At 40.3% G+C, this 23,880-nt stretch overlaps 2 protein-coding genes across 7 annotated transcripts in view; one reads left to right on the top strand and one right to left on the bottom strand.

Moving 5' to 3' along the window:
* The window catches only part of rtn3 (reticulon 3), a 37,431-nt gene extending 29,313 nt beyond the window's left edge, over window positions 1–8,118 (top strand). For both annotated transcript variants that reach the window (XM_050067967.1, XM_050067968.1), the window contains 4 exons: window positions 2,778–2,847; window positions 4,289–4,335; window positions 6,764–6,822; window positions 7,285–8,118. In XM_050067967.1, coding sequence (XP_049923924.1) covers window positions 2,778–2,847; window positions 4,289–4,335; window positions 6,764–6,822; window positions 7,285–7,333 — 225 coding nt within the window. In that variant the 3' untranslated portion in view covers window positions 7,334–8,118. The remainder of the gene's footprint in view (window positions 1–2,777; window positions 2,848–4,288; window positions 4,336–6,763; window positions 6,823–7,284) is intronic.
* The window catches only part of zfta (zinc finger translocation associated), a 21,847-nt gene continuing 5,516 nt past the window's right edge, over window positions 7,550–23,880 (bottom strand). For 2 of the 5 annotated variants that reach the window (XM_050067963.1, XM_050067966.1), the window contains exons 3-5: window positions 22,274–22,633; window positions 18,929–19,384; window positions 7,550–18,046 (exon numbers count right to left, since the gene is read on the bottom strand). In XM_050067963.1, coding sequence (XP_049923920.1) covers window positions 17,550–18,046; window positions 18,929–19,384; window positions 22,274–22,633 — 1,313 coding nt within the window. In that variant the 3' untranslated portion in view covers window positions 7,550–17,549. The remainder of the gene's footprint in view (window positions 18,047–18,928; window positions 19,385–22,273; window positions 22,634–23,880) is intronic. The other 3 variants (XR_007571501.1, XM_050067964.1, XM_050067965.1) reach the window with 3 other exon arrangements.

Below are 23,880 nucleotides of genomic sequence, written 5' to 3'. Positions count from 1 at the left end.
ATTTTACTTACATTATCAAAATTAAAAATAGTCCTTCAGCAGAGAATGGCCCCCCTTAACCAAAAAAATCTGAGAGGTTGTCAGATAATTAATCTGGGTTTAAAAGAAAGAAACACAAAATCTGCCCACAAGGAATTATTATTTTTGACATTTGACATCTTATGGTGAAAAATTGATAATTTTACCGCTTTGAACCTCAAAAAGTTATTTTGATGAAATTAAGACATTTAGAGGGCAAATCCCATTGGCAGAATTTTATAAGATTATTATACATTTTTATCATAATCCAAATCTGAAACGTAGCCAGTAAGTATAACCGGAGAAATGCACTTGAATAAAAAAGAACAATATTTTATTCTGAAATGTAGTGGAGCAAAAGAACAATATTTTATTCTGAAATGTAGTGGAGTAAAAGAACAATATTTTATTCTGAAATGTAGTGGAGTAAAAGAACAATATTTTATTCTGAAATGCAGTGGAGCAAAAAAAACACCAATATTTTATTCTGAAATGTAGTGGAGTAAAAGAACAATATTTTATTCTGAAATGCAGTGGAGCAAAAAAACCAATATTTTATTCTGAAATGTAGATGAGTAAAAAGAACAATATTTTATTCTGAAATGCAGTGGAGCAAAAGAACAATATTTTATTCTGAAATGCAGTGGAGCAAAAGAACAATATTTTATTCTGAAATGTAGATGAGTAAAAAGAACAATATTTTATTCTGAAATGTATTAGTATGAGTAGGAGTAAAAGTATGAAGTAGCATAACATTGAAATACGCAAGTAAAGTACAAGTACTTAAAAATTGTACTTAAGCACAGAGCTGGAGTAATTTTTAGTTAGCTAGCCACCAAAACACAACAGGGACAAAAATGTAAAGGAGGAAACAAGAATATAGACAAATAAGAAAATCCTAATATGTGTATTGGTGCAAACTTAAAAATGGAAGAATGGCTATAAACTGACTCTGATTCAGCACTGCCATATAAACATATATCAGGTTCACATTAACACAACAGAAAATCAGTTATTACATCAGCACCATCTCTCCTACTGTTGTCTGTCCCACAGCTGCTTACTTCACTGGCCTACCAAACAACTGATGGAAATGAGGACGGTCCCCCTGTGGCCTTTTTAATGGCATGCCGTGCATCCAAAACATCCTAGTTTGAAAAATACAGTGGAAACACAAGGAACAGGCTAAAACTCAAACTTTACCAAGTTCTTTAAGTTCAGGTTGTGAAAAGCCCCAAACGATGAGCTGTTAGGTTGACCTCATAAAGTCACAGCCTGTCATTTTAAATGTCCTTTGCACCCACAGGTGTTAACAGTGCTCAGGTTGAAGCTGACAGGGACGTGCAGGGTGTCACTAAACTATGTACAAACATGAAAGATAAATGTATAAGTCATCCCTCCTTAAAAGGTGCAACAGAACTAACAGGAGAAACAGGGAGCTGACCATCCAGCTCAGTCAGTCCACACCTCACAGTCCTGTATGAAAGCTGCTTTTGTTTCACTTCTATAGTGAACTTGCAGTTGTAGTGAGGTGTGGCCTGTGGGATAAATGATTACACAGGCTACGCAAACCACTGAAAAGATCTTGTCTGAGGCCTGAACTCCACTCTACTTTTTATTTCATGGTAGAAAATAATTCTCTTGGACAGATGATGCTGATTATAGTAACCAGCCATCAGAGCAGAGCCTCTGTCAATCTCACTATCAGCCAAGCAGCAATAATTCTCAGTCCACATATAACACAGTGAACAGTGTCTGAGCTTGAAAGGAGAGATAGATCAGCAGCACTGAAGCCTCCACGCCTCCTTCTCTGCTCCTTTGATCAGGCTGAATGCCCTCATCACCACTGGTCGTGGTCATTAACCACACAGATACGTTCTATAATCATATATTACGCTTTTCAAAGCAGTTCATAAAATGAGTATAAAGAGTATTTCTGATTTCCAGAGAATAACTTTCTCCATCAGTCATGATGTACTCAACATTCAGCTGTCAGCTTTTTTTTTTCTCTTCTTTTTTTTTTTCACCACAAATTCTTTAATTTTACCAATTATTTCGAGTTACTTCTGCTTTTCTGTTTTGATTGTCGTTAAGCCACTTAAAATGGAACAAAAATTTTGAAAAAGATGTTTCACATTAAAAGTCTTCAGGTGACTTAGAGGACACAAGCTGTGCATTTTGTGATAGACTTTTCATTTGAAGCAAATCCAGGAGTCCTCATTGTGTGTAACTTAACAGAGATTGCACAAATGCAGGTAAAAGTAAGTTGAAATAATAATGAATAACAAAAGAATTTATGTTCATGAAAAAAGTGTCATCAGCAGAGTGGTGATGCACATGACTCAGTTGTACTAGTGGAATTAATGGGATAACATATTAGGGATGGCTATGAGTACTTGATTTGGACATCAGTAGGGCTAACCCCTACCCGCATTTTTGCCTGGGTGTGAAAGTACTCAAGTATAGAAATTACTTAATGCCCAACCCTAATACATATACAGAAATGACCATGTGAGCCATTATAGTACAAGTAAGTCCACCCTCCAGTCCATCAATATGTTTCTGTGGCTTTTGTCAGTTTGTGTCGTCCACTATGAGGACAAGATTTAAGGATTTCCAGTGTGACGTCCTCAGATATGAGTTAAACTCTACATCAAGTGTTACATCAGTTAAACTATACACAGCGTGCTGGGTGGGGTTGTCGAAATGCTTCACCTCCCTGAGTCTCCCTGTGACCTTCTTTGTTGTTCATTCCCCAGCTGGCTGTGGTCATGTGGCTGTTCACCTACGTAGGAGCCGTCTTCAATGGAATCACCATTCTGATCCTGGGTAAGCACTGTGGGAACCAAGAGTCTCGACACATTCATCATAATTTAGAAAAAAAAGGATGTTCCTGTTCTTACACATTGAAGTTGCCAATGTTAAATATAATTTTGCATTTCTGAATTTAAATGGCAGCCACCTCACAGTCCCCCTGAAGAGACAGTTCAGTGACTGTATAGCAGAACATTTCTACACATTCTTAGCGCGCTCCATAGGTTTCTGTGCTGTTCTTTACTGTGAATTCAGAGAAACAGCACACAGACAGCTATTCTCTCATCCTGTACTCCTTGATTTATTCATGTATGATTAATTCATCATCTGATGGACTGAGACATCCGGTCAGGTCAACCTCTTATGTCTTTGACTTTGCTCCAATGAGAGCTTTAACCCCTAATTTAATTAATTATAACAGTTCTATATAAACACCATTTGAGATCTTCTGATTTAGTTCATTTAAATGTGAATGAAGAGCCTAGTTGATTATTTCTCAGCTTGTCTCCCACTTTTATTACAGTTTTTATTTTCAACCAATCTAAGCAACTTCTCTCAAACCAGGAAGGACGGAATTCAGGTCAAATAAGTTCTTCAATTTATTTATGGAGAGACATGGAATGTTGAATTGGGGCCAAGGTGGGAATTATAACAACACATCGTTCAGACTTGCATAAAGACATAAAGCCTTCATAGTGTCTGCAGATTCAGATTATGGTTGCTGTTATTTTGTAAGAGAAGCATACATAATAAGATGGGGTGCTCTTAAAGAAGAATGTTATGTATTAGTTGCAGACGGCAGTCTCCATGACACCATAATGGCCCTGTGGTGTTTTAATGAGGCCACCAGGCTCATTTAGTCTGCTGGTCCATGTGATGTGCAGTGGGTTGATGAGATGGCTCAGAGGCTATAGGGTTGTATAAGAAGTGATGACCAGCTAACCTCACTGTACTGTCCCGGGATGGATGTCACTCAATAGGACAGCACCCACTAATGGTTAACTCTTCTTTAGTCTAACAATAGCTGCGATTACATAGACAATATTTCTTCAGTCTGAAGAAATGTGTAGATGCAGTAATAAATTTGGATTTATAGAACTATAAAAATAAGATGTATTTATTTCCCAATTAGTTGCCAACATTTACACACTTAATAGTTCAAAATATCATCTAATCATTAATTTAATGATGGGAAAAGTCTTTTTTTTTGTCCTCTAAAGAACTCATCAGTCATGTCACACAGACATGAGCAAAATGGACAGTAAGGACATTTGCATATCATAGGCATGGCTTATTTATGTAAGTATAGATATGGTGGCGAAAGGACACCAGCTGAGTAAACACTTCACAGAATGAATGTAAGCTGATAAAATAAAGTGGTCCTCTGGTCAGAATTACAGCATGTGTTTAAAGGTGTTGTTGTGTTCCTGACATGTCTGCTCTCTGCGTCCTCCAGCTGACATCCTCCTCTTCGCCGTGCCTCCCATCTACGAGAAGAACAAGGTGAGAGCGTGTCCCTCTGTCCCCGGTCATGATAAATATATCAGATGACAAAGTGAGTCTCAGACCCGCTGAGAGCAGCGATGACTTCAGTCGTTAGCCAACGTTCCCATCAGCAGTGAGCTCACTGGATGACTCCAGTCTTCATCAGACACTGAAGGCTTTCTGCGCCCCTCTTGTTGCTGTCCAGTGTCCAGCTTCTGAGAATATAAAATCATTCCACTGTTGGGTCAGATAAGAAGGCTGTCAGCATCATGTCAATGCACATCATAAGAGATGAGAAGTTTATGTTTTCAGGGGATTATACTCATCAGCTGTTTGACGCAGACTTCATGACCTGAAGTTTAGTCTGGTTCTTTTACAGACACTGTCCCTACTGGTCACAGTTTCTCATAGCTGCTTTGTCAGTGAATTCTTGCAATGAGTTTATGCTAAGACTAATGTACTCAGAGTGATTTCTCTTATGTTTTAATACTCAATGTGATCCATGCTGCATATCAAATATTAACCTCAGCAGTGAGCTGTGAGGAAATTAACACCAGTTCCACCAAGACAGTGCTATCTTTACAGTAACAGTCACCGTAACTCCTGACTTGCACAAACTCAAAGTTTCAGATGCTACTGAGCTGGTTAGTTGCTTTGACTCCATCCAGCTAGTCATTTTTCTGCTGCTTCTTTGGGTCCAAATCGTGGTGGTAGCAAGATGAGCAAAGCAGCCCAGATGCCCTTTAGAAATCACACTGTTTAATTGCCAAGTAAGATTGCACATACAAGGAATTTGTCTTGGTGATGACAAAAAATAGAACAAAAGTCAAAAGAAATGATATAAAATAAAAGAAATATTATTAAAAATCAGACAAAATGAGTAATGCATAAAAACACATAACAAAGATGTGCATTAATGTAATGCATAACACAGGATGTCAGGATAAGGGTCCGTGTCAGTGGGATCCTGGGCCTTGTTGACAACACCAGCGGTAGTCCGAAAGAAGCTGTTTTTGTGGCGTGAGGTTTTGGTCCTGCCAGAGGGCAGTGACTCAAAAGCTTTGTGTCCACGGTGGGAGGGGTTGGCCACAGTCTTTCATGCAGGTCCTGAAGGGACGGCAGATTGCAGCCAATCACCTTCTCAGCAGAGCCAATGATACAGTGCAGTCTGCCTTTGTCCTTGGCAGTGGCAGCAGCACACCAGATGGTGATGGAGGAGGTGAAGATGGACTCTTTGGCAGGTTGAACTTCTTTAGCTGCCACAGGAATTACATCCTCTATTGTGCTTTATTGATGAGGTCCTGGGTGACGATGTTGCCCAGAAAGAGTAAGGACTGAAGAATGTAGACTGGCCAGTCACACAGAGCAAATGCGACAGGTGGGGCTGGGTTCTTTCAGAAGCACACAACAATCTCCACTGTTCTCACAGCGTTGAGCTCCAGGTTGTTTTGATCACACCAAGTCACCAGACTGTAAAATCTCCCACCTGTAGGTGGACTCATCCCCAATGAGGGTGGTGTTATCTGTGAACTTGAGCTGGGAGAGCTTGTCCTACAACAAAGCTGGGTTGATAGTGTTGAAGGCAGAGCTGGAATCCACAAAGTGGATTCAGGCATAGGTTCCTGCAGAGTCCAGGTGCTAGCTTCTGACTCCAGGTCCTTCTGGGGGATTGCAAGGCATTCTCAGGCTAGATAGAATGTTCTAGGTCTGCCCTGGCATGTCTTCCCAATTGGATGTGCCCATAATACCTCCATAGTGAAGCTCCCAACTGATAGGACTGAACTACCTGATTCCACTCCTCCCGCTCCTCAGGCTGCTCCATGAGCCTGGGGTATGCTTGAAGTACATACAAGGCCACGATTGTGAAGGTTTTTGCGACATGGACCCTTGATCTAATTCTTTCAGTCATTTCCCAGACCTCATGACTTGCGGTGAGGGTTGGAATGTAGATTGACTTTGCCTTCAGGCTCAGCTCTCTCTCGACCACTTACAGTGTCCACGTGACTGCTGACGCTGCTTTGATCTTCCTGCTGATATCATGCTCCGTCTTACCGTCACTCTTGAACAAGGTCCCGCGATGCTTCAAGAGATCCTTCAACTAGTTTTTAACCCAAAGAGGCAGTCCACCATTTTCTGACAGAGCACCATGACTAAGGTGCTGACTCTCTTCCAAAGTGCTATAAACTTTTTTTAGCTGAGGAAGTCTTGACTCTTCTTCCAATGAAAAATGGAACTGGCTCAAGCAATACTCTTGGCAGAGTCTAGCACCCACCAAAAAGAAAATGCTAACACAACATTGGTTTCAGGTCTACATTGACTGAATGGATCATAGTAGTAGCCCGTAGGTTTCGCTAGGATTTCAAAATAATCATATGCTTGTTTTAATTAATTAGAACTACTTTCACAGGCTGATGCTTACCTTCTCTCTCATCTTTCATCCTTCCAGACCCAGATTGATCAGTACATTGATGTGGCACGTACCCAAATCAACACCACAATTGCCAAGTAAGTCGATCTAACCATCGGTATAAAGTGTGTTTTAGATGATTGGTTCCCAGCTGGTGGGTCGGCAGTCCATTCAGAATGGGCCGCAAGTGACTGGTAAATGTGTCAAGATTGTAAAAAAAAAAAAAAAAAAACCCTCACTTAATTTTTAATTACCATCAAGTTTCATCACAGAGCTTTTAGTTTGAAGTGCCTTTTGCTGCTGTAGAGTGAATGACTAACGGCCAGCTACTTGATAGAGACAGCAAACGAGCTCGACGGCATGGTCAAACACAAGTATGATGCTGAATGTATTAAACTGTGAGGACCTTGAACTAATGACTAAGGAGAAATCTGGACCCCATGGCTGGACCAGTTGGGAACCACTATTCTAGATGATCAGCTTACAGTTTAACTTTCAACCACTAATTTATTTTACAGTTCCCAGATTTGTTTACACCTGTTTTTTCTTTTCACCCACAGGTTGCAAGAGAAACTTCCCGGTGCTGTGAAGCGCAGCAAAACTGAATGATCAACCCCCCAATTAGAAACCTCCATGTCACCATCATCCTCATCTCCATCACCATCCTAGACCCCCTTACCTTCTCCTGCCCCTCTCCAGATAACCCCCGCCCCCAGTCTAACTCCTCATCCCTACTCCATCAAGCATCACCACCCTACTACACTGAACCTTGCTAGGTAGAAAAATCTTTGAGCTACTCGATATTCAATGTAAAACTACTGCGCAGCTTAACTTGCAAGCATTAAAAAGAACTGTGCCTGTGCAGACAGGAAGCGTGTCGCTAGCGAGTAAGTGATGTAGCGCCGTGGCGGACCCTGACTGTCTGTGGGCGTGCCACAGGGGAATGGAGGCAGGGTCGAGTGAACTAGACTGAATCTATGACCTGGTTTCGTCGTGTACAGCAAGCAGGGGGGTGGATGATGGCTGTCTATGTCACAAAAAAGCAAATGTCTGTACTTTAAACCACACATTTCCCTGAAGGTAAATGGATGATTTGAGCTGGAGAAGTTAAGGAAGTTAAGAAAATGTAAAAAAGAAAAAAAAAATGGAATAAAACCGATGTTTGGGTGTAATTGTGGCTAGTCTTATCCTGCTCTATTGCTCTGCAGCTGTTATGTGGATAGCTATGAATTCATTTTAGAGGCGCGTAATGGGTTTGCTGTTACCGATCGGCCTGTTATTGACTTAGTTTCCATTCACCTTACAGGCACTTCTGTATGTAAGTTTCTGCAATGCACTGAACTTTTATTTTTTAAATCCCTGAGCAGGTTGAAATAAAAGGATTGGAACACTGAGCCAGCTGTGATAATTTGGTCTAGTTCACCCTCTTGATCAGATGCATTTTTTGAACAGTTTTCTGTATGTATATACACCTTAAGACAACTACAGGCTCTCTCTGCTGTATGGAACAACTTAGCCTCGCTTTTTATATCAAAGGAAAGTTCCCTCACTTACAGCAGTCCTAACTCCTTTTGTCGCACCTGTTCAAGCCACAGTGTTGAGGTCTCACATTCACTTGTAAATTTTTATTATTCTTCTCACTGCTTATTACTATTATTGATATTAATTATAGGATGGCTGCTTTGAATCCCTAGTAGCTTGACAACAGCATTGTAAGAGTTATGTTAAGTGTCATTGAGCTTCATAAAATGGAGGTCCTTCAGAGGCCTCCTAAGAAATAATTCCTGATTGTTTGATAAGTTAAGAGATTTTCCCCCATGTGTTATAAAACCCTTAAATCTCAAAATGGCCTCCCAGGTAGCTGTTGGTGTTTAAGTAAAGTTGTAAGTGAAATAAAGTTCACTTGTCTTTTTTGTCAGTGCTTTTTTTTTTTTTTTCCTCTAGAAATTGACTTTCACGTCCAATAAGATTAAAATGCCAAAACTTATTGATACTAAAGTAAAATATAAAATTTGCTATTCTACTGTAAGGATGGAAATTAAATCGAATTTGTAATATCTTTTAAAAATGTATCAGTTCAATAGTGTTTTATGATTTAACACTGGTACTCTCTAACTATTGTTTTGGCACATTTTGGACTACGGACAAAACCTCAACAGTGGTCTGGGAGGACGTTTAGAGATTAAGGGGATTGTGTAACAAATTGAGGGGATGTCATGTTGAATAAAGAGTGTCGCGGGGGATATGGAAGCGGTTTTTGGTTTGAAGTGGTTATTATAGAGCTCTGTTTGTCACTTTGTTCCTTTTGTTTGACTGCCATGAAGCGCATGTCATAGTGTAAGCTGGAAACAGATTCTCACCCTTTATGTAGGCTGTATCATATTCTTGACCCTGACTTTTGTTTAATATGATTATTACTTGTGACTGTTTCAATGGTGTTTTTCGAACTCAGTAAAAACCATAGTCATATGTTAGCAGTACTGCTCCGTCTCCATATTGTTTTAAGGGATGAATATATAGAAGGATATGAGTATGTTAGTGTTGCTGTCCATTTCATTGTGCCCCGAATTAAGTTTGCACGGAGTAAATGTCCCCCTGAATACTGAATAGCCAACAGCCCCTCAATGCAGTAACTACTCCAACTACGTCTGCCTGTGTACTGAATGTTTTCTCTGGTGGAACATTCCTCCTCATGCATGCCCGCCACTGTGTGTCGCCTCACGGACGTACTGGTCGACCCCCTTGTGCATGCTGTCTCATTCAGACTCTGGGTGTCAAAGCTCAAAATATGCAACATTTCTGTTGGAGATGCTAGCTGTTAGCCCCACCCCCACCCCTTTAGTTGGGCAGGTTACGGCCCAGGTGCTTGGTGCTCGTGTTGTTGAGCTGTCTGCTATCCTAATGTTGAGGTAAGCAGCAAACAGTTTTCGGGGAGGGGTCAGGCTGGACACAGGCTGATGATGTTATTATGCATCATATTTATTTACTAGAATGTGGAGGAGTTGCATATTGTAGCTTTGAGTTGTCATTTTCATCTAAAAGCTTAACTTTACACACTGGAGCGCATTTGTGTTAGATGTTTGGTTTACATTCATTCAGTTTAGTTTAAGGGTCAGTCCAAACAAATTACAAAAGTCACATACATATATACTGGTCTCTGCCTGTTACTGTGTTCGGATTCATTTCAGAGATTTGTTGTGGAAGGTGTTTGAAATTTACAGATTACACATGAACACAGGTTGTCGATCAGTTCACGCAAATAATATTGACACAAATCAATCTCCATACACAGACACATTTGGAACTCTTCTTGCAAGAGTGAGCAGCACAAACTTTATTCCATCAATGTCCATTGCATTAGGTGGAGGTGGAGAGCTCAGTTTCATGTGACAACTGAGAAAAGTAAGTTACAAATGTAACCATGGTTCTCTGAATTCACTTAATTCAAAATCCAAATTTGCGAGATTTCTTTATTTTGGTTGAACTGACCCTTAAATATTCAACCAACTACCTTCATGCTGAACCATTCTGTTCGTCTGACCTTACCCCACAGTGTGGCGCTATGAAAGCTCATTAGCTTCCCATACACACCTTTGACTTAACTTCAGGAAAGGCCCTGTTACCTGTTAGTGTGCTACTAAGGCTGAACAGATTTTCCATATAATAGTTGGGTATTTCTTTAGAGTGTAATATATAACATGAATTAAACCTGTTCCCTCGCAGCATGTTGCTTTCCTCCTTTTCCTGTTTGTCCCTGTGTTCTCCTTGGGTATGGGAGTGTGTGGCAGGAGTGTGTTTGACTTTTTTTTGTCTCGGAGAGTCTTGTTTTGCATTCGACTCTTTACTGGTTTCTAGACGTTGTTCACTAACATCAGCTCTGTTTTGTATTAGCTATGACTTTGGTTCCGATTTTTGAAGCTTTGGGAAAGATGTCGCAGGAAAAAAAAAAGAAAATGTAAAAAAAAAAAGTATGTGGTCTCTGTACTGATGTCAAAGTGAAATTAATAAAAACACGTCAAAGGACTGTGGCTTGGTCGATCCGTTCTCTTCTCTCTGGGTAAAGAGCACTAGAGGGGCCTTGAGAAAAACAACAAATATTTTCCCAGCATGCCAGCAGCGTGGGAGGACAGAAGATTAAAAAAATGCGCCCTGATGAAATATTTAAAATAAGAAGATTTGACTTGAGGCTGCTGTCTGTTATGGTGTTTGGGTGGAGAGGGGATTATAGTTTCTAATTTTAGACAAGGGCCAGCATACTAAAACCATTAATGTGAACAGTCACATACAGACTTGACATCCATTTGAAACCTATGTGGTATTATGTAACAGAATCAAAGCCACAGAGTAGTAAATACTGAATGGAGTGTTACACAATTAGTAGCTACCATGAACATACAACGCATTCAGGGTAGCAGAGTGGTGTATTGGATAACAGTTTGATTTATTTTTTGGTGATTTGACACAAACTTGGGGTTTTCAGCTCTTCAATCCAGACTTAAAAGCAGTTGTCAAAACAACCAGTCCTTGCAGTAGTGTCGGTTATTGACTAAAGATCCAGGTTATCTAAATAAGAATTACCAGGGTGGTTTTAGCTGGCTAAATTGAACATGGATAAAGTAATTCAGGCTTATTTTAACCAGACACCAAATGATCCTATTAATTCTAATCAAGCTAACCTAGTATGTCTTAGAATCTTGAATAACAGTGAATGCTAATTTTGACATAGACAAGTCAAGAGTTGAAACCATGATCAGAACTAATGTGACTGGCAATTGTGTTCTGATCAGACGATTGAACTCTTGATGAGTGTCATTGAACAACAGCATGGCAACCCAAAAGTTGCTTATACAAAATTTAAGTAATTGTGTTTAAATCAAAGCATCCTAATTTTGCTGCTGATGCTCATGATGACAGGAGTCATCTGTATCTGGAAACAACCCAATCACGGGATAAAAAGTTGGCATTGTATGTTTCTGCAAACCATGGTAACGTTGAATTTGTACATTATGTAGCAGATACTTTAAAACTTTACGTTTCAATGACAAAGTGGTAAATGTAGAAAATTTGGCTTTTTTATTTTTATTGTTAGGAAAAGATCATGATTTGGCTTTAAATAACCCGATTCCGTGGGCATAGTCCTGTCTAGAAAAACACCCACTGTTTGGTGGCTGAAAAGCTGCTGGAAACACAGTGATGACTCATCATCACAACTGGTTCTTCTTATTTGTTGGTCTTAAACAGTGGTCTGCAACTTAGCTGGCATCTCACAGGTGTGAACACCATCCCCTCCACCTCCAAATGACAAAGTCAGCTGATATACTATGTCACTTTAGAAATGTTGATATGATGCGTATGAAACGTAGAAATGTGACGTATTCATGGTTTGCAGAAACACACAATGGCAATGTTTCCTTTGGCAACTGGGCTGCTGAAAATGGCATCATGTTTGGGGTTCATCATATGGCCAGAAGTATAGGTTACACACCAGAACACGTCATTCTTAAACAGGAAATCACATTAGTGTCTTACTTTAATTTAGCATTATCTTAAGTTAAGCATTAAGATTTCTCTTTATTCACTGGAATAAAAAGCAAAAAGTAAATGTTGACAGCAGACAGCCTCGGGGTGTTGAGTATTTATTCAAAGATCATGGAGAGGAGAATGCATATCTCACATGTTGGCCATGTACAAATGAAAGGTGAGCGGACAAGGTGAGAGTGAAGAAAAATGAGGAGCCAAAGAGGATCTCTCTCCACAACATCATACACATACATGGTATAAACACACACACACAAGCAAATGCATCACATGTTGTATCATTCATTTCACTGTAACTTACTTCATTTTAAATAATTAAGTGCTATATCAGAACTCTTCTAGGGTGATGTGGGGGCCTATTCTTAGCCAAAGGGGACCGATGAAATGGAAATATGACACTGTGTCTCTGCTGTCAGAGAGGAGCAGGGGAGCAGTGTAGAGTCCTTTACTGTCACATTTTCTATCAGAAGCTTCAACTGAGTAAATTCTGTCAATGTACAACAGAGTCATCAGGGTACTGTAAGGGAAAACTGAGATTCTGTAGCTCTTGTAGATCACAATAGTGCATGTTTTTGTTTTCTTGACCTTCCAACACATACTTCTTAAAATTTCAACTCTATATTAAAGTCTTACTTTATTCTCAAAGTTTACAACTTTTGTCTTGAAAGACTAGGACGTCTTTTTATGATATTACAGCCCTTTCATTGTACTATTATGACTTTATTCTCCAAACATTGCAACTTTTCCATCAATATATTATGACTATTTTGTGTAGCATTATGACATAAGTCTTAAAGGTCTAGTGTGTAGGGCTTAAGTGACATCTAGTGGTGAGGCTGCAGATTGCAACCAACTGAAACTTCTCCCGAGAGCAAAGCACGTAGGGGAACTATGGTAGCTGACATGAAAATGCAGATGGCCCTATCTAGAGCCAGCGTTTGGCTTGTCTGTTCTGGGCTACTTTAGAAACAAATCTTAATTTCAGGTAATTATATACTTAAGACATAGTTATTAATATTATATTTAATTTCTGCCAATATATGACCCTAAATCCTACACCCTGAACCTTTAAAATGTCATCTTTACTCTTACATTCTGACATTTTATTTTATCACAATATTACTTTTTTCCTCAAAAATCCAACTTAATGAATTTATTCTTCAAACTTAACGTATTTTCTCTTGTATGAAACTCTCAAAATTCAACTTTTTTCTCATCTTTATTTTTTCCCCAAAAATTCTGACTTTATTCAATCATGAATTTTTTTCTTCAAATATAATGACATCTCAGTTTGTTTCTTGTTGTTTAAACAGTAGCCCTCACACTCTGTTACTGTTGCATTTATAACATCACCTATACAACCTAAGCTGACACATGTATCCAGTATCTTGTGAACAGCCTCCTAAGAGATTACTGATTGAAATGGTTGTTGATGAAAACAGAATCCCTGAGTTACATTTTTCAGGTGAAGACGTGACCTTTTATGGCAGACTTTTCTTCCTCCGACAGCTCTAAGTTATTCTCCTGTTGCATACACTTTGTACAGTGAATGAAAAAAATGAAGCAAAGCCGGAACAAACTCTTCAAAGCAGAAGTCCAACGATCAATGTCCTTCTTGAAATCTTGAATGAAGTAGAAAAACTGGACATAATTACAAACACGCTTTGTAGAAACCAGGGTGCATAAAAGTGCTTGTATAAAGGAAAAATAATTCTATTTTTTTCATATATTTACATACTCTTTTTTGTGCAGTTTTAGCTAAGATGAGTTGTAACTGATGAGAAGGATGCAGGCCGGTGGAGCACTAATGAAGACTGACAGAGAGATAACATATCTCATTATAATGGATGAGAGACAGGAGGACATCCTTCTCCTCCACTGTAAACAAGGAATTAAATAGACTAGAGAAATTTGAACTCACTGACTGCACGCTGGCATTCATTGTCTTCAGCAATAACATCAAACACAGTCTCATTCAATTGGCTGTACAGAAGAAAGCTGGGGTTAAGTACATTTTTGGGGACAAAGTGCTGTGTTGTCTTCAGACACGTTATCGTAAATCTAATTCACCTCGGCCTCACCGAGAACTGGGTGCATCCACACTAACACGTTTTCATTTGAAAACGATCTCCGTCCACACGAGTGTTTTAGAAAAAAATGTCAATCCATACTCACACGCCTGAAAACATAAATCACATGACCATTCACGTACACTGGGCATGCATGCGCTGATGTAAACAGGAAGCAGATTGTCTACTCTGGTTGGTGGTTTTGTTTCAGAAAACACTACGGAAATTGCAAAAAGTAAGACCGGAGATTTCTTTGCATGGACCGAAAAAGAGGAGGAACTTTACCTGAAGGGAAGAAATGCCTGTAATTTTCTATTCATATCGAAAAAGGGTCATGTAATATGGGTGTGATGAATCAGGGAAGTACATGTCGTGACTGATTAGACTAAATCAGGAAGCAAACGAGGGTGTCTGTGTCATTGTTTTCAGAGGTCTCCATTTCCACCCATGCAGAGTGAAACACAACCCCAGTTTCCAAACTACAACAGGGTCAGCTGTGTTTTTCAAAGTCTCTGTTTAAATGGTTGAATATGTTGGAGTTGTGTGGACGCTAGGCATAAACATAGCACAATTAGCAGAAAACATATTAGTGTGGATATAGCCTCTTTTTTTAACTTCCTGAGAGCGTAAGACTCGGGCCCCAACCGAAAACAAGCCCTGAGCCCCCACCTGGGCCCCCTCTTCTGGACCTGAAAGATAATAGTTAGCACATGCCATGACTATAAATATGCCAGACACTCAAGCAGGAGTTTTTAAAAAAAGCGTAGGGATGCACCGATTTATTAGCCGAAAATCTGTATCATCTGTTATTTGCCTTGTTGTCATCGGTCTCTCTGTAAATAAGAGGACATTCACCGATGGCAGTGCCTGATGTTTTTCTGCTGTGTCACATCAATTTTGCTCAGGCTAAAAAGCAGGGCTCCAGACTCATGGCGTCCCGTTGTCCCAGAGACAACAGAAAATATAGTTGGGACAAACAGAGATCTTCCCCGGGATGTCACTGGGATGAAAGGACGCAGTAAACTTACTATCAAAGCATCAGGGGATGCACCCTATTGTTTCCCTGACATTACTACATTGTGTACAGTTGATCCATGTTGACATCAGCAGAAGGAGAGCTAGCTAATGTTAGCTGTTAGCTGTTAGCAGCTGGTGGCCAGAACTAACAGCTAAATGCAATGGCACTGAGTTACATAATGATGCGTTCAAGCTCTATTCAGTAAAAACAAGAAAAGAAGGTAAATTATAATGTTCTCATGATGAGCTCAGATGTAATCTTGGAAAATGTGTCTTTTTTTGAGAAACTTGAATAAATTCAACTGAGGGGGAAATTTGTTGGTTTTCACAGCAATATAAAATAGATATTAGAGAGAGAATTATGATGTATTACATATAGTAAAAAGACTTTTGAAGCATTTTTTAAAGATGTTTTTCATGTGAAATGAGGTTATATTAAAGGTGGTTTCATAAATGTGTTTGAATGAATTTGTGCTCATCCAAAGGTAGTATAATGAAGGACTGAATTTCTTTAAAATTGTTCAGTTATTATTTTATAACTAAGATTTCTTTGTTTCATGGTCACCAAAGGTGGAATAAATAACAACAAAAATAAAATAAACAACAACAACAACAACAACAAAAAATCAGTATTGGCTTTCAGCCAAATTGTTATTTAACATCAGAATTTCAGAACCGGTGCATCCCTACTACAGCCCTGTTTATGTATTAGTGGCTGGTCAGACCAGAAAGTGTGAAAACAAAATTCTCTTTGCTATTGGTCCATGGTGCAAATTTAAATGTTAAAGTTCACCACAGTTTAACTCTACACAAAAAGCACCCTGCACATTTACTTATGGAACGATTGATTGGTGACCACAGCAGAGCTACTGTACCTGGTGAGTTAACTGTGAACATGCTAGTGCTAGTCAACCAATAGCTCCGAAATCTTACCATCACAAATGCTGGTCTGATGTGGCCTTTACCTAGGGACCTCATGTGATTTGTAATAATTGCAGATGTCAACTGTTTTCATAATCAAATGCCAATCTGCTGTCTGTAATCTGTCTAATGTAATTTAAAGTGCAAATGATTGACCTCATTTCACCAAACACACAGGCTGTCTGATAGATGTAGCCCTCTGTCAATAAGCAAGGCTGTTTTCTTCCTCTGAACAGCACTTAAGGGTTAATTATCTACTAGCAGGAGAGTGAGGAATGTTTTATTGTCACTAATTTAAATATTGTTTTATTATTATTATTATGATTCATTTTCTAAATCTCACGAGGTCCTCAAGTAACACTGATGCTGTGCAGATGAGGCTGTAATTTCAAATTAGTCTGGCTGGACTTGCATTTCTTTAGGCCATGACATTTGTAGGTGGTGACATTTTCAGGTTTTGACATTTCCTTTGTGGAAGTTGCTGCAAGACACAGCATTTAGATTCAGATTTAAAGGGGAATTTCGAGATTTGTCAACCTGGGTCTTAAGGGCTGTCCACACCAAGAACGATGACTGTAACAGTAACCAGAAGTATAGCCGCAATTGGCAATCCTGGGTTCTAGCCCTTTCTCGGTCAACGGAAGTAAGGAGTTCAAGTGCCATATATTTTGTTATTTAGTATATTTAGATATTGTGGAATCACTTTCAGAGCAATTTGATGAATGATTGAAACACTGACAGCCAATCAGAATCCATCCAATTAACAGCAGCAGTTCAACATGACTGATGACACTGCTCAGAGACTAATTAATAAAATGAACCTAGTTATGAGGGCACAATAAAGAAGAAGGACATCTGGGATGCAATCAGGCCCAACCTGTTTTGTTATAGTTATAAACGGAGATGATGAGGAGATGATTATTAAAGCTAACACTAGCTGGTAAGCTATCTAGCATCACCTCAAGCAAATACTTCTCTGCACAAGGTTTTCCTGCACAACTGTTCATCAGTGTGGATGCTCACATCATTTCCGTTATTGTTCTTGGTGTGGGACGCCCTTTATTCTCAGACTTTTGTCCATTATGACAAGTGGTCATGTAAACAATTTACTCTGCACCTGCACTGTAGAGATTTGGTAAATTTGGAACAAAGTCAGAGGAGACAGTGGGCAGGCATTAGAGAATAAGACCCTGTTTGACAAATGCTGAACTCCCCTTTAAGAAAGAGGGTGAAATGTTCTGAACAGGGGCCACGGGAGGAACTACGGACGGAAGCTCTTTCTAAGTGCCAATGTGTGCTGGAGCAGGAGCCAGCTCGGTGTGTCCGTGGTCCTGGGAGGAGAAGCAGTCGTCAGAGTGGATGAAGTGCAGGGCCGTCTGGTTGTAGCTCAGCAGGGTCTGCTGCTTCTGCTCCGAGCTGTAGTACAGAGAGTGGGGGTGTACCTGCGTGATGTGCCTCTTGATGGTGCTGACCTTCAGCGTGGCCAGAGTGGCTCCACACACCATGCAGATGAGCCCGTGTCTGCGACAGTCGTAATCCATCAGGTAATCCATCCGCCAGCGCACCTGGTAGTTCCTCCTCTGGTCCTTCCCGGGGTAATGGCCATGACGAGAGGGCGTGGCTGCGGCACCGTCGTCCCTCGCTTTACCCTTCCCTCCACTCATGCCTCCCTCCTCTTTCTTCACCATTTTGCTGTGTGTTCTGACATCAGGGGAGGTGTCCTCATTCGTCTCTCCTGTGGTATTTAGGACATCAGCTTCTCTCGCGTTGATTTCTGCTAAAACAGCAGGGAGGGTGCTGCTGTGGTTAAACTGAAACCACATTACTTTGACATCCTTTGACAAGCACTACTAACAAACAAAGCTGTATTGTTTACACCCCAAGCTGCTGTCATCTTTCTGTATCTTAAAGGGATAGTTCAGATGTTTTAAAATGGGGTTGTATGGGGTATGGCATTTTACATAGATTAGTCAGCTGGCACTACCCCAGTTTGGAGAAGCAGCAGGAGTGCCCACACAGGAACAACAGTAAGCAATGTACTGCTGTGGATGGGGTTGGGAACAAAATATATTTTAGCCATTAAAAGAAAGAAAATTTGTAACAGTTTAGCAGCACTATATTGAGAGTATTTTCACTGCTGTACCTTTCCGTCAGACAGCCAGTTCTGACGAGGAAGATGTTAACTGCTTCAGTTCCCCAACTATGTAATTTTAGCTCAGTGAGCGGGGGAGTTGCTGGTCTACCACTGTTCAATCAGTTTGTGTTACTGTGTGCCTTTGGTGAATCCAAACCAACCCTTTCAAACACCAAAGTCACACCAAAACAAAACTGATATAGGCAGTAATAGACCAGCAGCTCCTGTGTTCAGCAATGCTAAATAACTTTTTTCTTAATGGAGTCTGGCTTTAAAAAGAGCAATATAACAGCTTCAGTTTCCTGTCGGAAATGGCTGTCTGACAGCAAGGTAAAGCAGTGACAATATTTTAAATGTAGCGTACACTTAAACTAATAGTGATTTTTTTAAAGCGGTCAGCACTACTGCAGGAGGATTCTTTTATTTGCATTTCCAGATTTCTGCCTACCCCAGCGTTAATACACACCACTATATGAGTATTGACAGATTTGCAGTAGAGAGTAACAGTGGCTAAAAGCATCTCACCATCTTGTATTTGCGTGCCTTCACTAGAATAATCTTTGGTCCAGGCAGCAGCCATGGCTTCCCTTTCTTGTCGGCTCAGGGTTGTCGTCTCGGGATGACATTCCTGGATGTGGCGGCGGAAGCTGCTGACCTTGGTTTCGTGCAGGACCTGAGAACACACCATGCAGAACGTGCCCCGGCCCTGAGGTCCGTAGGCCACCAGGTAGTCGAGGCGGAGCCGCCATGGGTCACCCCCACGCAGCCGCCTCTTCCTGGGCTGGCGGAGGGGCTGGGGTCCCTGCTGTGGAGCTCCGACGCCTCCGTCCTCACCAATAAGACAAGTGTCCTGAGTTAAAGTGCCATCGCCTTCTGGGTACAAGTCAGTGTTGATCTGGATGGCCTCCACTTCCTGAGCATAGAGGTCCACCCCGCCATCTTTGGTGTTGGGCTCTGATTTGATTGAGTTTTCTGACTCTTCTGTTATGAAGCAGAAAATCATACACGTAACATACAAATGATTTAAAAATAAACAAAGATTACGTCTGTGGCATTTAACAACAGGTCCAATGAGGAACTCCTGTAATCAACAGACATGGAGAGTGGCCAGGAGGCGATGTTGGAAGATGACTCTATGTGACGGGATGTCCAGGCTTCCCGGCTCACCCTGTTACCATGGCAATGCTGATCCAGATAAGCAGTGATAAAATGGGTGGATGGTGGACGGGTGGATTTGTGCTTGTGACGTCAATACTGATAAGACTGAATGATAAGATAAATTTATTGAATTGAACTTTATCTAGTTCTGTAGATCCACCAACAGTCACATACTTACAGGTCTTTTTAAAGGGGATCTTTTATGCTTTTCTGTGTCTTATATATAGTGTTACAGTGAAGGCTGTTCACATTAAACATTGCCAAAGTTTCAAATAATGAGGTAAACGTATATAGCAGTAATCCCTGGGAAACAAAATCCTAAGGTCCTACAGTTCTAAACACTCTGTATCCAACAGGTTTTCCTACTGTGGCTGAGTATGATGTCATAGTGTGTCAGATGTCTTTACATAGTCATCTTCTCCAAGCAGGCTACTGCTAGTGTTAACATTATATAGCCTACACAGCATGTAGCTACAAGCTAACATCAGGGAAACATGTAAACTTGGTTGCTGGTGTAGTTAATTTCCCCCTTAGACATATTCCTGCTGCTATTCTCCATTATAGTTATTCCCCGGCTGCAAGTACACTTCCAATGTACAAGTAGCTACATGTTAAAGTCAGGGAAACATGTTAACTTGGTTGCCAGTGTTGTTAATTTCTACCTGATTTTGGATCATACTCCAATGTCAAAAAATGTTGCTATTCTAACCAAGATTTATCAGGACACCGATCCCTTATACTGTGTCCACACTACGAGCAACATAGCAACAGGCTACAAGTCATTTTCAGTGGAAGCCCGTGACATAAAGCTACAAACTGACACTCTGACACACTGACACTGGTCGCTGCGGATGGGTGTGATGTGCTAAAAACGAAAGCAAAGCTGGCCTCAACTTTTGCTTCTGACAAGGCGAAACATTAACCAATCGTATGTTTAGTTTTTAGCTATGGTACTGTGATATTTAGCGTAGGTAGCTGAAGCTATACCGGTGCACATAGGGATGCAACAAAGCTGGCATTGTAATGTTTATTCACTGTTGAATCAATGTCACACACCATGGCTGAATCACTGTTGAATTATGTTTTGATTTTAGAGGATGAATCAATGTTGATTTTGCAATGTTTTATAGTGTTGTTTCATAAACTTTAAACGTTGTTTCAAAATTGTTTAAGTGTTGAAACAGATCTTTCTGAAATTTAAGTGTTGCTATATGAGATTTTTGTTAACCTTTTTACAACCATCAAAAATGTAACATTGTTTCAATGTTATTTTAATGTTGAAACAACAACTGACATCATTTCAACCACATTTCAAACGTTGAAGGTTGGTTGTGTGCCAGCTGGGAGTGGGACAGCGAAATGTGATGTTCAAATGAGGCTCAGACACTGATCAAAAGCACAGATACATTTATGACTAAATGCTTTAGATGGCATTCAGTCAAGGTGCTTTAAGGCAAGTAGCAGACACACAAGCCCATGACGACATAACTATGTTAATGAGCGCATGAGCAGCACCTCCATGACGACTTGGTGATAATGTAGCTGGTCACACTTCTGTGTTGTCACTCATAGTGTGAAAAAGACATTATGCCACTGATGTGGGACAGTAACAGAATCCCTTACTCATACTTTTTGACTTGTCATAATCTTCATTATTATTAGACATCGATATTTTATACATTTTCTGAGGTTTTTGGAGTCTGATTTACCCTTCCTCACTGATTGTAATCTCTTTAATCATACCAGAGGACACCCTCCTGTGCAGACATTACTCGAATGCCATTGCTTTTGCTTTCTTAATTGCTAGACGCCTCATACTTATGAAGTGGAAGCTGGAGGCTTCTCCCACACATGTCCATCTTTTTATTAAATTTTGCTTCTTTTTGCTGCTTTCTTATTGTATTGCTTTTACTGTTTGCTTACTATGTTGCTCTTTGTTTTGTACAGTTCACTTATTCTACTTATCTGTGTGTTTCTTTTTACAGATACGCACTTATATTGCTTTGTGTTTTTTTCTACTGATGCTCCCTGTTTGCACTATTCCTCTGCTGCTGTAATGTTGCAAATTTCCCCGCTGTGGGACGAATAATGGATTATCTTATCTTATCTTATTCAAACCAAATTACAGTGTAGATAACATCTATTTGTTTGTATAATTATATGCATTTATGTTTACTTCATGATTTATTTTGCTGTTTGCTTGCTTTTATTTGCTTTTACTTTTATACTAGTTGTCTTTCAGATTTTTTGGGGTGGTATAAAAATGGACAACATGCAAACTTTTGTATTTTGGTATTCCACACTGATTGTATTAAGGTGTTTGAAAATAAGGAAAATCAAGTTTACCACCAAGTCTACCATCACTATATTCTCCGTCATTCCCGGGCTGCAATGACGGTGCAGAGATGCTGAGATACGGAGGACATGGAAATGCTGACCCATCAGAGCAGACTGGGCTTTTTCAGGGGAGGCGGGCTTAAAGAGACAGACACTAAACGGAGCGTCTCAGACAGAGGGTGAATACAGGTGTTCCAGCACAGATAGTGTGAGGAAAATTAAGTGGGTTTTTTTGACAATTTAAGTATGTAAACATGTTCTAGTAGAAACATTAAACAGGAGTCTGAACCTGAAAATGAGCATAATAGGTCCCCCTTCATAACAATCACACATTCTGTTATTAAGTGCATATAGTCTTGTTCCTTCTGTTCTTACCATGAGTCTGAGCCCAGGCCTGCAGGATGCAGTGCTTCTCCTCGGAGCTGTAGACCAAGGAGTTGGGGTGGGTGTCCAGCACGTGGCTCTTGATGTGGTCCAGATGGAGTGAGGGCAGTTCTCCTCCACACACCATGCACAGCAGCCGGCCGGCCTCCGCCTCGTACTCCATCAGGAACTCCTGGCGGAACCAGGCGTGCAGCGAGTCATTCAGGTAGCGTTCCAGGGTGCGGGCTGACGGCCCGGGGAGGTCCTGCTCCTCCTCCACCTGGGGCTGGGGGGCTTCACCCTCCTCAGAGCGGGGAGACAGACTGGGGGGTTGTTGTGGCTGCTCCTGCGGCGTCACAGGCTCTGGGGGTTCTAAGAATATGCAGTGCCTAAGTGAAAACTTTCAAACGCTGCTTTAAAACTATCCTTTTAAAATGATTATCTACAAGCCTCACTGTGCATGTGACTATTTAGTTACAGGGGAAAACAAACAGTGATCTATAAAGTCCTTTGTGATCTTGTACATGATACATGCAAGTAGACAAAGGATGCATTGACCTCACACTGCAAAAATAATGGAAGGTAATAACCATACAATTATATAAAAAAAATTGTACAACCCAGTGTGGCAGATAGCTGTCTGAGATTTACTCACCAAATGGACATTTAATGCCTTTGGCACTTGGTGGATATTAATTTTATACCCTGATGGCGAATATAAATAAAATCATTTTCCTTATCCATTGTGTCTCTGGCAGTCTTTTGTGATGTGTTAATCACACATGTTGACGAGATCGTGAGGAAAATACATATGTGAAGTTCTCTCTCCTGATCGAATCAAGTGGGAACGGGATGTCAAAAAATGTAGAATACACATGTATTAAATTGGTTTAAATAACCCATTTATATTTTTCAGAAACCTACTCTGAAGCTTAAATCTGCTAATTGCCAACTTATTTCTGTTATATTTCTAATTTGTTGTCATTGTCATTTGTTTCATGTTAAATGCAATGCACTGTGCTGGATTATATCCAAATGTTTTTTGTACAGTAACAATAAAAAGAAAAAGAAAAACCTACCATGTGTGATATTTTATTAATCCCAGAGGGAAAGTGATCCTCTCCATCCTAACTGTTTAGGATGTAGTCAAACTGACTCCAGCTCTGAGGCTGGTTCCACTCCAGGAGGGGTGGGAGGGAAGCAAAGAGCCTGGAGGAAACCCATTCAAATCCACATGCAAAACCTAAAGGAAGGAGCTACTAAGCTGTGAACCAACTTTGTTTTCACATCCAGCCCACAACATTGTTTCTGCAAACACTGCTCACCACTAAGCCCCTGTGAAACTTTACTTCCTTCTCTTTACAGTTCTTTACATCAGTTATTCAGACGTCAGTCCTACATTAGATGACAAGTACGGTCTTGTGGATTCCCCTGAGGAAAAGTAAATAAACCTTTTTATACCACATCCATCAAAGTATTATACAGCTGGCACCAGTATAACTAAGGTATTCACAACCACTTTATGTTAGTCTTGAAAGCTGCATTGCTAAAACTTAAGTCACTGTGCAGTGTACTGTATATAGGTTGGAGACTTGACTGTGGTTATACTGATACAGACT

The sequence above is a fragment of the Epinephelus moara genome, chromosome 17 (assembly GCF_006386435.1).
Source record: "Epinephelus moara isolate mb chromosome 17, YSFRI_EMoa_1.0, whole genome shotgun sequence".
Classification (NCBI taxonomy): domain Eukaryota; kingdom Metazoa; phylum Chordata; class Actinopteri; order Perciformes; family Serranidae; genus Epinephelus; species Epinephelus moara.
The sequence above is the reverse complement of the archived record's forward strand: the minus strand, read 5'-3'. Positions and strand labels throughout refer to the sequence as shown.